The sequence below is a fragment of the Melanerpes formicivorus genome, unplaced genomic scaffold, assembly GCF_026170545.1.
Source record: "Melanerpes formicivorus ecotype bairdi unplaced genomic scaffold, bMelFor1.0.p_v2 SCAF_1, whole genome shotgun sequence".
Lineage (NCBI taxonomy): Eukaryota > Metazoa > Chordata > Aves > Piciformes > Picidae > Melanerpes > Melanerpes formicivorus.
In genome coordinates, this window is record NW_027142353.1 from 5,646,910 (window position 1) to 5,659,787 (window position 12,878).

General features: G+C 41.7%; 1 protein-coding gene across 3 annotated transcripts in view; it reads left to right on the forward strand.

Moving 5' to 3' along the window:
* Window positions 1-12,878, forward strand: part of SLAIN1 (SLAIN motif family member 1) — a 58,359-nt gene that overhangs the window by 39,058 nt on the left and 6,423 nt on the right. For all 3 annotated transcript variants that reach the window (XM_068157603.1, XM_068157516.1, XM_068157677.1), the window contains 2 exons: window positions 754-1,092; window positions 11,333-11,497. In XM_068157603.1, the coding sequence (XP_068013704.1) occupies window positions 754-1,092; window positions 11,333-11,497 (504 nt within the window). The remainder of the gene's footprint in view (window positions 1-753; window positions 1,093-11,332; window positions 11,498-12,878) is intronic.

Consider the following 12,878-nt stretch of genomic DNA (forward strand, 5'->3'; position numbering starts at 1 on the left):
GTGTCCTCTTTTTCCCTGACTGCTGTGCAACAGGCGAAGGGTGGGGGGAAGTGCAAGGCGCGTGGGTGTTACCCGGTCATGTACCTGGAGGAAACATGCTCTTCTAGGGCAGTGCTAATAGTGGCATGGTTTTCAAAACCTGACGTTCTGAGAAGGGGTTGATTGGAAGGGAACCTGCCTAAAGCACAGCTGTGTCACCACTGAGCCTTGTCCAGGAAACTGACCACCTGCTAGTAGGAACTAAATCTGGTTCAGGAAGGTTGGAGAGAGAATTTTTACATGGCTTGCAAACTTAGGAAATGTCATTGTCAGCACATTCATTGCATGAGTATGAAGTTTAATACCGTTAACTTGGAAGACTAATAGAGCGAGTGTTAATTTAGGAGTGTTTAAAAGTTAATACTCATGTAGTCTTTCTTCTTTCAGAAAAATAGGTGCCTCCTGAAGGCATCCATCTTTTGTTAGGAGAGGTATCTAATACCTCTCGGGGTGCTGCATTTTGGAGATGCCTGTATTGTTTTAATATTCTTTATTAAAAAGGGATCTCAAGGGAAATAATTCATGCTTAGATGCCTGAAAGGTAGATACTGAAAATTAGATCAGATGAATGCTACTTCAGATCTTCAGCCTAGTGACATTTTAAGTCCATTTCTTGCTGTAAAGTTGTCTGCTTACCTGCATATTTTTCAAGATTGAAGCACGTGTTAAGAGTTAATCACTGAAGCTGAATCATCCTCTTCTTGGAATTTGCAGGCCTTAGGCAAGATTATGCTTCGACTTCAGCATCCGTATCAAGGCACAGTTCAGGCGTCTCTCTGCACACAGGAAAGAAAGGGACATGCGGTGACCAAGAGTATGATCGCTATAGTCTTGAGGATGAAGAAGAGTTCGACCACCTCCCACCTCCACAGCCACGCCTGACTCGCTGCTCCCCCTTCCAGAGAGGCATTCCTCACTCACAGACTTTCTCCAGTATCCGGGACTGCAGGAGGAGCCCTACCTCCCCGCAATTCCCTTCAAATACTTATCAACAGCCCTACTGCTCTCCTCAAGCCCAGACGCCAGAGCAACAACCCAATAGGATTAATGGAGGTGGGTTGCATGCTTTTCTGAGAAGTGATCTTTTCTCTATGCAAAGTACCAGTGCCATTTTAAAGGTCAAGTTGTGTCAAGAGTGTTTAGTATATGGCAGCTAGACCAGTCTGTGAATTGTGACAAGCAATTTAAGCCTGTGTTTAAATTGCAGTATGTTATTGTTAAGTAAGTAATCTGTGACCTGGATGTGAAAGTTGTTGCTTTAGTCTGTTTTAAAGTGCTGCATAGGATGACTTCAGTGAAGAAAAAAGAAACATAGGGAAGAGCAGCATCTTTTAGCAGAGTAGTAGCTGGTGACAAGAACTGGTTGGGGTTTTGAGTTTGGCTTATGCATGTCCGTCATGGATACAGTAAAATACAAAAGAGATTTTCATCAAAAGAGATCTAAGATTTTTATTCCCTTTCTTAGTCATGACTTTGCTGTTTATGTAGCTATGCTGTGAATCCATGATGAGTGCTTATGGCAGGGGTCAATATGCTGCTCCTGCTCCAGGTCTGGTAGGGTAGACTGTTAAAGTAGTAGTTGCTCTCAAACTATCCTGAGCCATTAATGAGTTTTGCACTGCATTTGAGATATATTCCAGAGTCTCTCTGCAATTTGGTGCTTGGTCAAGACTTAAGTTTCTCTCTGTTATTGCTCTTACCATCCTTTCATTCCATATTATGATCACAATTTTCTTTCTCCTACTGTGTCTTCCTTTCCTGTTCTCTCTTTTCTCCAAGCTAATTTGAAACAGTCAGTTTTCAGTCCAGGTCATGTTTGTGACATTGCAGGTTATAGAGCTCACCCTCAGGCAAGAAAATAAATGTATTGTTCAAAACAACACAAAGCTGCTATTTATAGAGCACTACAGGTATGGATGTTGCTTTCCTGACAAATACAGTATGACAGCTGGGTGTCAAAAGCACTTGCATTCAAAGACAGACATGGCATGGGAGTATAATTGACAAGTGTCAGTATATAAACAAGGCTGATTTTTAAGAGATGGTAGAGGGGTGTGGGCGTTTGTTGGCACAAGATATGTGCCCCATTAATTTAAAAATTGGTTTTGTTGCTGGTGAGGTTCAAGTATGGGACAGCACTTGATGATGGGCTTGAAGAAAAGTCACAAAGATAAAAAGGAAAATTATGGGGCATTGTTTTATTCAGGAGTAGGGGAAAGTTGTGGTGCTGTGATCATTTTATGTGGTCCCAAAATTCTTTTTGCAGTGATTTATTTTTTATGTTCCATATCAGTGGAATTTAAGCATTAGAATTCCCATGAGGGCACTAAAGATATTGGACTCCTAGTTTATTAACTCGAAAGTGTATAAAAAGGTTATTAACTAGAAAGTGTATAACAGAAAAAGACCAATTTACCACTTAGTTGCCTTTTATTCTCAAGGGCTTTAAGTGTTGGATAATCTGTTTAGTGTTGCTCAGATGTGTAACATCACTACAAATATGCTGAAGGTGTGGTAAACTTGGAAAACGTCACTAATTCTTTTAAGAGTATAATCACAGAATCAACCAGGTTGGAAAAGACCTCAGAGATCATCAAGTCCAACCTCCTGATAACTAAATCACGGCTCCAAGTGCCACATTCAATCCTTTTTTGAACACCAGCAGGGACAGTGACTTCACCACCTCCCTGGGCAGCCCATTCCAATGACCAATTACTCTTTCTGTGAAGAACTTTCTCCTCACCTCGAGCCTAAACTTCCCCTGGCACAGCTTGAGACTGTGTCCTCTTGTTCTGATGCTGGTTGCCTGCGAGAAGCGACCAGCCTCCACCTGATGAGGATGAGGAGCACCTACATGTACATGCTGAGATGTGGGTATCCACATGTGTATGAAGGGACCCGTTCAGCTGCTCCCATACAAGCACCTAGTGCTATATTATGAGGTACTTTGATGCACCCTGCTTGGCTTCACCACTGCCGTGTGTCAGTGCTGTTTGAATGCCATAGACAACACAGGAGCTCTCAAATGGTGTGAGGTGCCTATACATAGCACTAAGTGTTGGTGTTTAATCTCTCGCTGTAGCTGGTGGTCTGCTTGTTCTTCATCCACAGGATTGCATTTTAGGTAGCAGAGAGATTGTGTGGGGTTTCAGGAACCCTAGCAATCTTCTCCCTGTGCTTGCAGTGAGAGTATTCCAAGATGTTTTCCAGCTGTGTTTGAGGCCATAATTTTGAACTCACACACTGTTCTTGCCAGTGTGTTGTAGCAAAGTGCTGCCCCTGCTGCGGTTTTGATGCTCTGCCCTGTTTTAAATTGCTGTACATCTATTTTAAAATAAAATGCCCTAATTCTATTTTTAATACTATAAAATACAGCCCCCACTCTCAAACCCAAAACTCTTTCTCTTATAGAGAGGTGGAAAAAGGTAAGTTCTTAGTGGCTTACTTGTTCACAGAGTGTTTTCTGCTCATAGCTTTTCTTGTTCAGTAAGGAATGGAGAACTCACTGTAGGAAATTGTTGCAGACTTCATAAAAGGAGAAAAAAAAATCTTACTTTGTCACCTTTGAAGTTACACTGAAAATAGTGACCGGTGGGGAGAAGTCATGGAAGCATAATGGGAAAACTTTTAATTTGCTGTAGCTGTCTGTGGCAGGAGACATACGACTGTGAATCCAGGATGAGATGATGCAATAATTCTGAATAAAATGGAAATGTTCAACATTAGCAAATGTAGATATTGACAATCATGACAAATGGTATCTCAAACTTAAGTGAAATGGAATAGAATAGAATGGAATAGAGAAGAATAGAATAGAATAGACCAGACCAGGTTGGAAGAGACCTTTGAGATCACCGACCTATCATCCAACACTATCTAATCAACTAAACCTTGACACCAAGAACCCCATCCAGTCTCTTCCTAAACACCTCCTGTGATGGTGACTCCACCACCTCTCTGGGCAGCCCATTCCAATGGCCAATTACTCTTTCTGTGAAGAACTTCTCCCTACCATCCAGCCTAAACCTCTCCTGTCACAGCTTGAGACTGTGTCCTCTTGTTCTGGTGCTGGTTGCCTGGGAGAAGTGACCAAGCCCTCACCTGGCTACAACCTCCCAACTGTCAATTCCATAGACCTTTAACTACACCCTGATTATTTGAGATGTCATAAATATTATAACCATAGAAAATGTCATGGAGATACTGAAATCAGGTATTCAAAGATTAGGAAGATAAATTAGTCCCTTAATGGGCAATATCTACATAATATAGAATGCAGTATTTAAGACAGAAAGGTATGGATGTTTTCCTTCTGTTTTTTCCCTCAGATTTTTTGTGCACACCACACAGGTGAGGCAGACTTGAATTTGCTGGTTCTGTGTGAAAGATTTAAATGTGTGTGTGAAATTGCTAAAATGGTGACATAGGTTTCTCTGAGACACTAATTATTATTCACTGTATCCCATTCCTTAATGATCGTGCATTTTTGGTGAGGCTCGTGTGTCCATTTGTTCAAATAAAACATTGACAACACCTGCAGAAAATAACAATGGGTGGATAAATGTATTCTAAGGCACTTCACTGTAGGGCCAGCTTAAGCCATCCCCACTAGGAAAGCCTCTCTGGATGAGGTGTTTCAGTAGAGAGAAGATGCTACTTACAAAGAACCACTACAGAACCCTCAGTCTGGCAGCCCACCTAGAGCATGCCTCTTCTGGGGCAGCTTTGCTCTGACACTGAGGTCTGGTTGCATGCTACATGGACATTAATCTTCAGCTGGTGATAGTATTAGGTCAGGGAAAAAACAAAACAAAACAAAAAAAACCCAAAGGGGGTGGAATGAGGATGGCAGTGGTGCTGGCACCACGAGACTGAAGGCAGGTGCTGCCTGTTCTAGTGTCCTGCCTGAAAGAAGCTGAGCTGCTGATCCCAGGCTGACTGCAGAGAAGGAAGAGCACTGGGGGAAGAACTTCCTAGACAAAAAAAAAGAATCTGAACAGAAGCAGCTGGGTAAGAGGCAAACTGCTGTCTTTACTGAAATTTTGTGGAAAGCTTGACAAAATAAGGGACAGTTTTGCCTGCTTTTTGACACATTTACCAGTAATGAATATGTGCTGTGGGGTGATCTTTTCGTGCACATTTTCAGTTGAGGACAGAAGACTCTATATTCCACCATTTCCAGTTTTTCCTGTGCTGTAGGCAATAAGCAATTTTGCATGGATGCCACATAGGAGAAAAAAATGTAAACATGCAGTAGGTGATTCTTGTGGTGTATCATTTTGCTGCTGATATGTGAAACGAGGACAACCAATGTATGACACCTAAGGAACATTTACAGAGTGACAAACTTATATCTCAAAGAAGGCTGGAAAAGGGGAAGGTACACCTGTGGTGCTCCATATGGCTGCATCCTACTCAAACATCATCTTTGTTTTAGCCTAGATTATAGTTGAGACTCAGTAGTGGGTCACAAAAACTATGGATGCTGTAGAAGAGCCTGGAGAAAAGGAGGCTCAGGGGAGACCTTATTGCTGTCTACAGTTACCTGAAGGGAGGTAGTAGCCAGGAGGGGGTTGGTCTCTTCTCGCAGGCAACCAGCATCAGAACAAGAGGACACAGTCTCAAACTGTGCCAGGGGAAGTTTATGCTTGAGGTGAGGAGAAAGTTCTTCACAGAGAGAGTTGTTAGCCATTGGAATGGGCTGCCCAGGGAGGTGGCTGAGTCACTGTCCCTGGAGGTGTTCAAGAGGGGATTGGATGTGGCACTTGGTGCCACGGTTTAGTAGTCATGAGGTCTTGGGACTTGATGATCCTTGAGGTCTTCTCCAACCTTATTGATTCTATGATTTTATGATTCTAAGATGCAGGTCATTTGGAGTTCCTTGGTAGTGTTAATATCTACATCCTCCTAGCAGAATGAACTGCAATCAACTGATGACTTTTTTAGGCTTGCCGCTGAACTAGATTATGCAGAAGAGATAGCAGAAACCATAGCAAATTTCAGCATTCATGATAAACTGGACTATTTGGGCAAATTAATTCTCACTTGAGAATACATCTCATCTATGCTTCTTCACTCTTAATGCTCCCATCAGTGTTAGGAGAGCAAAGAGTTCCAGAAAGGGCAGGCTTATTAGTATCAACATGGAAAAGCATTTTTGTTTTCTTCTTATGTATTTCCAGTAAGTTTGTATCTAGTCATGTCTCAGTGTCCTGAAATAATGTTAACATGATTCCTACCTTCTGCTTCCATATATCAATCTCATTTGTAAATGAAATGCTAACTCTTATAAAACATGTGTAAGACTTTCCATTGTTCTGAGGAAGGAAACAGGTGACAGAAGTTCAAGAAAGATATTAAAGAGGATCTATATCCAAGGAGCTGAGAGCTGCAAAATGCCATCAAGCATTTCTGGATTTTCTCTAAACACAAAACTGACCTGCTGTTTTTGTTAGTTTTCAGGGCCATTTATCTCAGCAGACATAAGGACCCATCAAAGAAGTAGCGCAGATGCTTAATGGATGAGAATTTATAGGTGCAGCAGAAGTCTGCTGCCTCAATATTGAATGAATGAGCAGCACAGCAGACTATTGGAAGGAGGAGGGGTTAATGAATAGGAGGCAAAAGATGCAACTTCCTGTGATATGAGGGAAATCCAAGCCACTTCCATACCTGTTATTTTTCCTGCCATTGTGGTTGTGTCCACTGGACAATTAAATGCACTGAGCATGCCTGAGTGGCTGATGCAGACCCTAAGTGGTAGAGCACGTACAGTCCAAGAAATGCAGCTTACAGAACATAAGTGGATAGTATTAGAAAAGCTATTTTATGCAATGTCATCTTTTCTGCCACCAGTGTGCTGTTCAAATATTTTTTGCCAACTACTGTAATGTTTTTGACCTAGAGTTTCAGGACCTAGGATTTTAAAGGGTATGCAAGAGCTCCAAAATTAACAATAGCTACAGACATCCCATATTCATACATTTTCTGCCACTCTGGGTCAAGAATTGCATCACAGAAAGACAGTTCTCTTTCCAGTTTGCTAAACTATGAGTATTTCAGAAATAGGGACATAGAGTAGCTGTGTGGATGCCATTGTTTATGTCCTTGGGACAGTTTTGGAAGCCTGGTAACTGTTTTGTCAGTGATACTGTGACTGAACCACAGTGATAGTCCCTTTGCTAATGTTTATTGCAGTACCACTGGTAATTTCAGGCTGCTAGTGTCTGTGGTGAGTCACTGAAGTTCAACAGCTCTTAAATCTTTGATGGAGGATTACTCTAAAATTGATTCTTTATCAGGATTTGGCTGTACTTTTGTTTCCTGTAACTCAAACCCTGCATATTCTTTTCTTGCACTGAACTCCACTCTTTCTTACCTCTCAAGCCCACTGATTTAAAAAAATATGAAAATGTAGCGTATGTAATTTATGAGAATATTTATTTCCTAGACAGCAGAGCTTTTCTTTTTTTGTCAGACCATCTATGGTAATTGAAAGTCAACCTTAGTTGAGATGGAAGAGAAGAAGGTGTGATGGGTTGAAAATTGGCCCCTAGCATTACATGTGCCAGACCAGCTCAGTTGAAAGCAAAGGAAAGCTGTATTTACAAGAAAAACTACAATCTGCAATGAATAGGCTTAGTCATGAGGTCTGTGGTGACAGGTTGGACTTGATGATCTTTGAGGTCTCTTCCAACCTTGGTGATTCTGTGAATATGTACAAATTACACAGTATTTACAGATATTTACGTGTATTTAGAATTAATAAACAGCACAAGGACCCCCCTGGCCAAAGACCAGGGGAGCTGCAACAGCTTCTCCCTCCACTGGTCCCTTCCTTAACCCCCTGTACACAAAAGGCACAAGAGGCAGAGCAGAGAAGTTGTTGTTAATACCAGTCATGACAAAAGCAATGCAGTCAAGGTCAGTAAAGCCAGGAGAAGTGTCAGCCAGAGCCAAAGAAGTGAAAAGTGAAAAAGATGGTTTTCATTACTGGCTTAAGTCCATTATCTTTCCAATAGGATTGTTCAGAATTATTATTTTCCTTTTTACACCCAATAGTGATTTATTTACATTCTGCCACTTTCTGTTCAAGATCTGTGGAAAATTTTAAAGGCATAGCCTAACACTACCACAGAAGGTCTTATTGTTACAGGACTAGTGTGCATGATACTGTGTCAAGGGCAGGTAGGCACTGGCAATTGGAACTTGGAACATGAAGATATTGGGAATATTGGACCTTTGAAGTACAAGGATGTTTTGCAGGATTCCTTACCAGTTCTTACCATTAGGACCAGTCATACAAAAGCAGCAGGAGCTGGAGCCTTGCTGTGACTCAGTTTGCTGGAGTTACATAGGCATCACCTATATTGAAGTTACTTTACTGACAGCTAATACCTTGTATAGATAGAACTCTACTGTCACTTCTTATTACTTGTCAATTATTAGCAGCTTTAAGGATTAGAGGAGCCCGGGATGGTGCTAAATAGATTATATATTTATGTGAACTGCTAAACAGAGATTCCTAAGTCTGTTCAGTGTTTCAGTGGACTGAACTTGCCTTGTATGAGCTAGGAGGTCAACCTAAAACAGCAGTTCCAAGCTGTATGTGATATGTTGTTCCTGTGCATGAATCAAAAATGTCAGTCTTGAAACGCCCCATTTGCTGTTGGAGAGAGCAGTCATAACTCCCTGTTAGAAGAGAAGCATACCCATGCTTTCTATTGCAATTTAAGGGCTGGAGGCAGACATCTGCCAGGTGCTGGAACCTGTGGCAGGGGTAGGAGCTGGTGGCCTCCATGCTGTCTGCAGTAACAAGAAAAACGTAACTACCTCAGCAGGGCATAGCATTTGTGCTCCTGAACCTGGCCAAGAGGTTAGTGGTGTTATTAATGATGTTATTAGTTACTTGTTATTAATGGTGTTATTAGTTACTTGTTATTAATGGTGTTAATGGCATTAACCAATGAGAGATTAATGAATGGTTATTTCCTCACGTAGTGCTTTATTGAAGTCTGTCGTGTCACAGGAGGCAGTTCAGACCATGTCATTCAGTGAGTGCCTGTCTGCCACTGCCAGTCTCCTGGTTATGCAGGACCTCATTCATGTTGCAAAGATGTGAGAGGTGAATGCCGGGAGGATGAAGCCAAATTCTTTTCAGTGACATCCAGTGATAGGACAAGGGGCAACAGGTGCAAGCTGGAGCATAGGAGGCTTCATGGAAACTTAAGGCAAAACATTCTCACTGGGAGGGTGACAGAGCCCTGGAGTAGGGTGCCCAGAGATTTTGTGGAGTCTCTGTCTCTGGAGACATTCAAAACTCACCTGGAGGTGTTCCTGTGTGATCTACTCTAGGGGATCCTACTGTAGCAGGAGGGTTGGACTAGATATCTTTTGAGGTCCCTTCCAACTCATAAACTTATGTGGTTCTGTGACCATGTCATCTCCCTTTGGCCCTTGTCAAGGTCCGGAGACATTAGATGTCTCGGTCCGGAGACACAGTTCTTTTAAATATTCCCGTGTTGTGAAATTAAAGGCACAAACAAGGCCAAAGTATCAACAGCTAGACTATTTATTACATAGAGAAAGTGGACATAAGAAAGGGAGAGGGAGAAAATAAAGAGGGAGAGAGAGACGAGAGATAGAAGAGGAAAGGAATTATATTACCACACCCCTCATCCCCCCCAAGACAAAGTCTGTGGAGGAAAGGTGCTGCAGGAGATGTTGGGTTTGTAGAGAAACCGTGGTGAGGCTTTTGCTGGAGAACAGCTGTGGTCCTCTGGGGAGATGTTGGGTTGATATAGGAACGGTGCTGAGGCTCCTCTGGGCAGCCTGGGTCTGTAGAGAAGGGGTGCTGAGGATTTGGCTGGAGCTGTGGTCCTCCGGGCAGCTTCTTTTCTCCGGAGCAGCATCGTCCCGGCTTTCTCTTCTCAGCGGCCTGGCCCGTCTCCTGTGTTTTCCTTCATCTCCGTTTTTCTCCCCGTTTTTCTCCTCTGTTTCTCCCCTCTGTTTCTCTCTACAAACCAGTAGTTGCTCCAGTCTTTTATACAGTTTTTAGTCCTTAGGTATGTAGTCAAATATTGTCCCTCAGGAATTCCAGTGGCAGGAAATCTGTGTGTTTGGGCAAGACCCTGGCTGGAGGAGGGGGGAATCTCCGTCTACCCCGTCTCCATCCAGACAAGGCTCAGGAAACAGGTGGTGATTATCTTGCCCTAAAGGTGTGATGGCTGGGTCCTTGGGTCCTATTGTTGTAGTCCCGTGTTATCACGATGCAATCACAAGCTGATTTGCATCCAGGATTGGTGGACAGGATTCTTTCCACCTTCTTTCCAGTGGCTCTGCTATCACTTTATCTTTGTTGACTCACATAGAGAGAGACAAACTTACTAGACTTTCACAGCCCTGCAGCAGAAGAGGCTGAAAGAGCTTCACCTTAGAATGCCTAAAGCTGTTCTGGCTGGGAGGTCTTCTTGAGATATCAGACTTGGTTTTGGCTTGTCTCTCCAAATCAAGTAGCATAAGTGGAGTTGCAGGCATCTTCTGACAACTTAGTTGCCCTAGCTATTGAACCTGCCCAGAAAAATATTAGGGACATATGCACCTTTCTTTTTGCAGAAGGCTCTGTGGGCCTGTTCTGAAAATGCCCACCAAATCAGACACCACAAATGGGGTAGAAGGGAGAACCAACAGATGTGAAAATCTTTATGTCAATCCAGGGCTCCGAGTGACTGATCAGCATCAAGACTTACCAGGTGTTTTTTATATGACCACCTGCAGAAACTTAACATGATAATGAGTTTAGGTACTGAATGGAATTTTTTAGCATATCACTGGCACTTGAAAGCAAGACTTTAGTCACTTAGCATGGATTCATCTCACCGGTCCTTAGACATCCACAGTATAGATACCTTTGTCTGTCACTGCAGCCTTGCTTTGTATTCACTGAAAAGAAATAGGCACATTTAGGGCATGATTCATCTGACCTACTCTACATATTTATGTGAAACTCATCCTTACTGTGATTCTTCAGTGACTGAATCCTTGTTATTGTGAAAATGTACTGCCTATTGGTGTCTTTACAGTTATTTGTGAATAATCATGCTGTTGCAATTGTCAGAAGAGTTCAATTAGTAGGCTGTCTATAACATACTCCTATTCGTCCTACAGAGCAAAACCTTTCTTTGTGTGGAAGTAATTTGCTTTCATTTTGACTTTCTGCAGAAATTATTCAGAGGCTGCTTGTGCTTGTTGGAAATTCTGACGTGACTATGGATATTGTCTTCTTTTGCTTCAGATAAACTTCGAAGAAGCATGCCTAACCTCGCTCGGATGCCAAGTACCCCCACCATTAACAGTAATCCTGGCTTTGTTGGTTCTCCAGTCACTGTGAGGAACAGTCAGAGCTTTGATTCTAATTTGCATGGAGCAAGTAATGGGATTTCAAGGATGCAGTCATGTAGTAAGTACCTGTGTTCTTCAGCTGCACACAAGGAATCGATAGAGTGGTAAAATACATGGCCCAGTCACTGATCCACTGCTTCATGAAAAATTAAAAGCAGACTGTGTTCCCTTTGCACCAGATACTAATACAGCTCAGGGTTTTCAAAGCTGCTATTTTGGAAAGCAAATTTTGCCAGTTTAGTTATGCAGTCTGAGAGTTTCATCATCACCACCACCACTCCCCCCCCCCCCCTTTTATTTTTTTTGTTTCCTTTGCCTATTTGGTATCATTATTCATAACACTTAGTAGTAGTAGAAGCCCAAATAATGCAGTAAATTCACATATGCTTACATTTTGGGTTCTGCTATTACAACTGAAAACTGCTTTTTGTGGTAATTTATACAATGCTGGTTTTGCAGAACACTATTTAAATAATATCTTAAAATACATGACCTCTCTCACTGCTATTTTCTTCTGAGCAAATGTGATAAACAAGGTTATATGCTCAAGTATGATTGCTTGTCAAGTGGAGGAATTAAAGTGACTCTAATTAGCTTAATTTAGGTGACTCCTTGGTGGAGGGATGAAGGGAGTATTGATTTAGTGAATGTTGAATTATTAATGTAGAACATGAACAAGAACAGATCAAAATCCAAACCCATCTTTTATAGCATGGTGGTTGAGGTACTCTGAGAGGGAATGGAAAAAGTGAATTTCTTTGGATGGAGTTAGGAGAAAGGATTTAACTTACGCCTTTGATGTCGCGTGGGATTTTAGAGGGAGAAGTTGGAAAAACCTTTCCCTGTGGGTGTTTTCTTTCAGATTTAAGCAGAATTTACAAGTGTCTGTAAAACTTTTAAATTATGTCTTTTTTGAAAGAGACACTTGACTCTTGGATTTATTTTCTTTTATTTTTGTCCTGTTTGAACAGAAGAATGGAAATAGTTGTTCAGGTTCCCACTTGCATTTTGCAGGGCAGCCCATTCAGAGTTAGATTTTATTTACCATTTTAGAAATACATATTTCTTTGTGTTTGTCTGTCTATATACATAGCTCTGTGTACAAAATGGGACTTTTCTGAAATAGTTTTTTGACAACATTTCTAACAAGTGGCTGTGCTGGGGTATTTAAGGAGCTGTGTTAGAAGAATCCCATAACAGCCTATTAACCAGTATTATTGAATTGAATCATACATATATATATTTCTCCTGTGTTTTTAAATGATCTTAAGATGGAATTTTTCAAAGATTTGAGAAAGAATTGGCTGTATATGGTGTATTAATTTATATGCTTCAGGCTTTTGACAGTTTGCCTGTGATATGTGAGCTCTGAAACTAGATTTGTGTCTGATGTACACCAGAGGGCAGGATTGTGTACGAAAACCTCTCCACATAAAGCT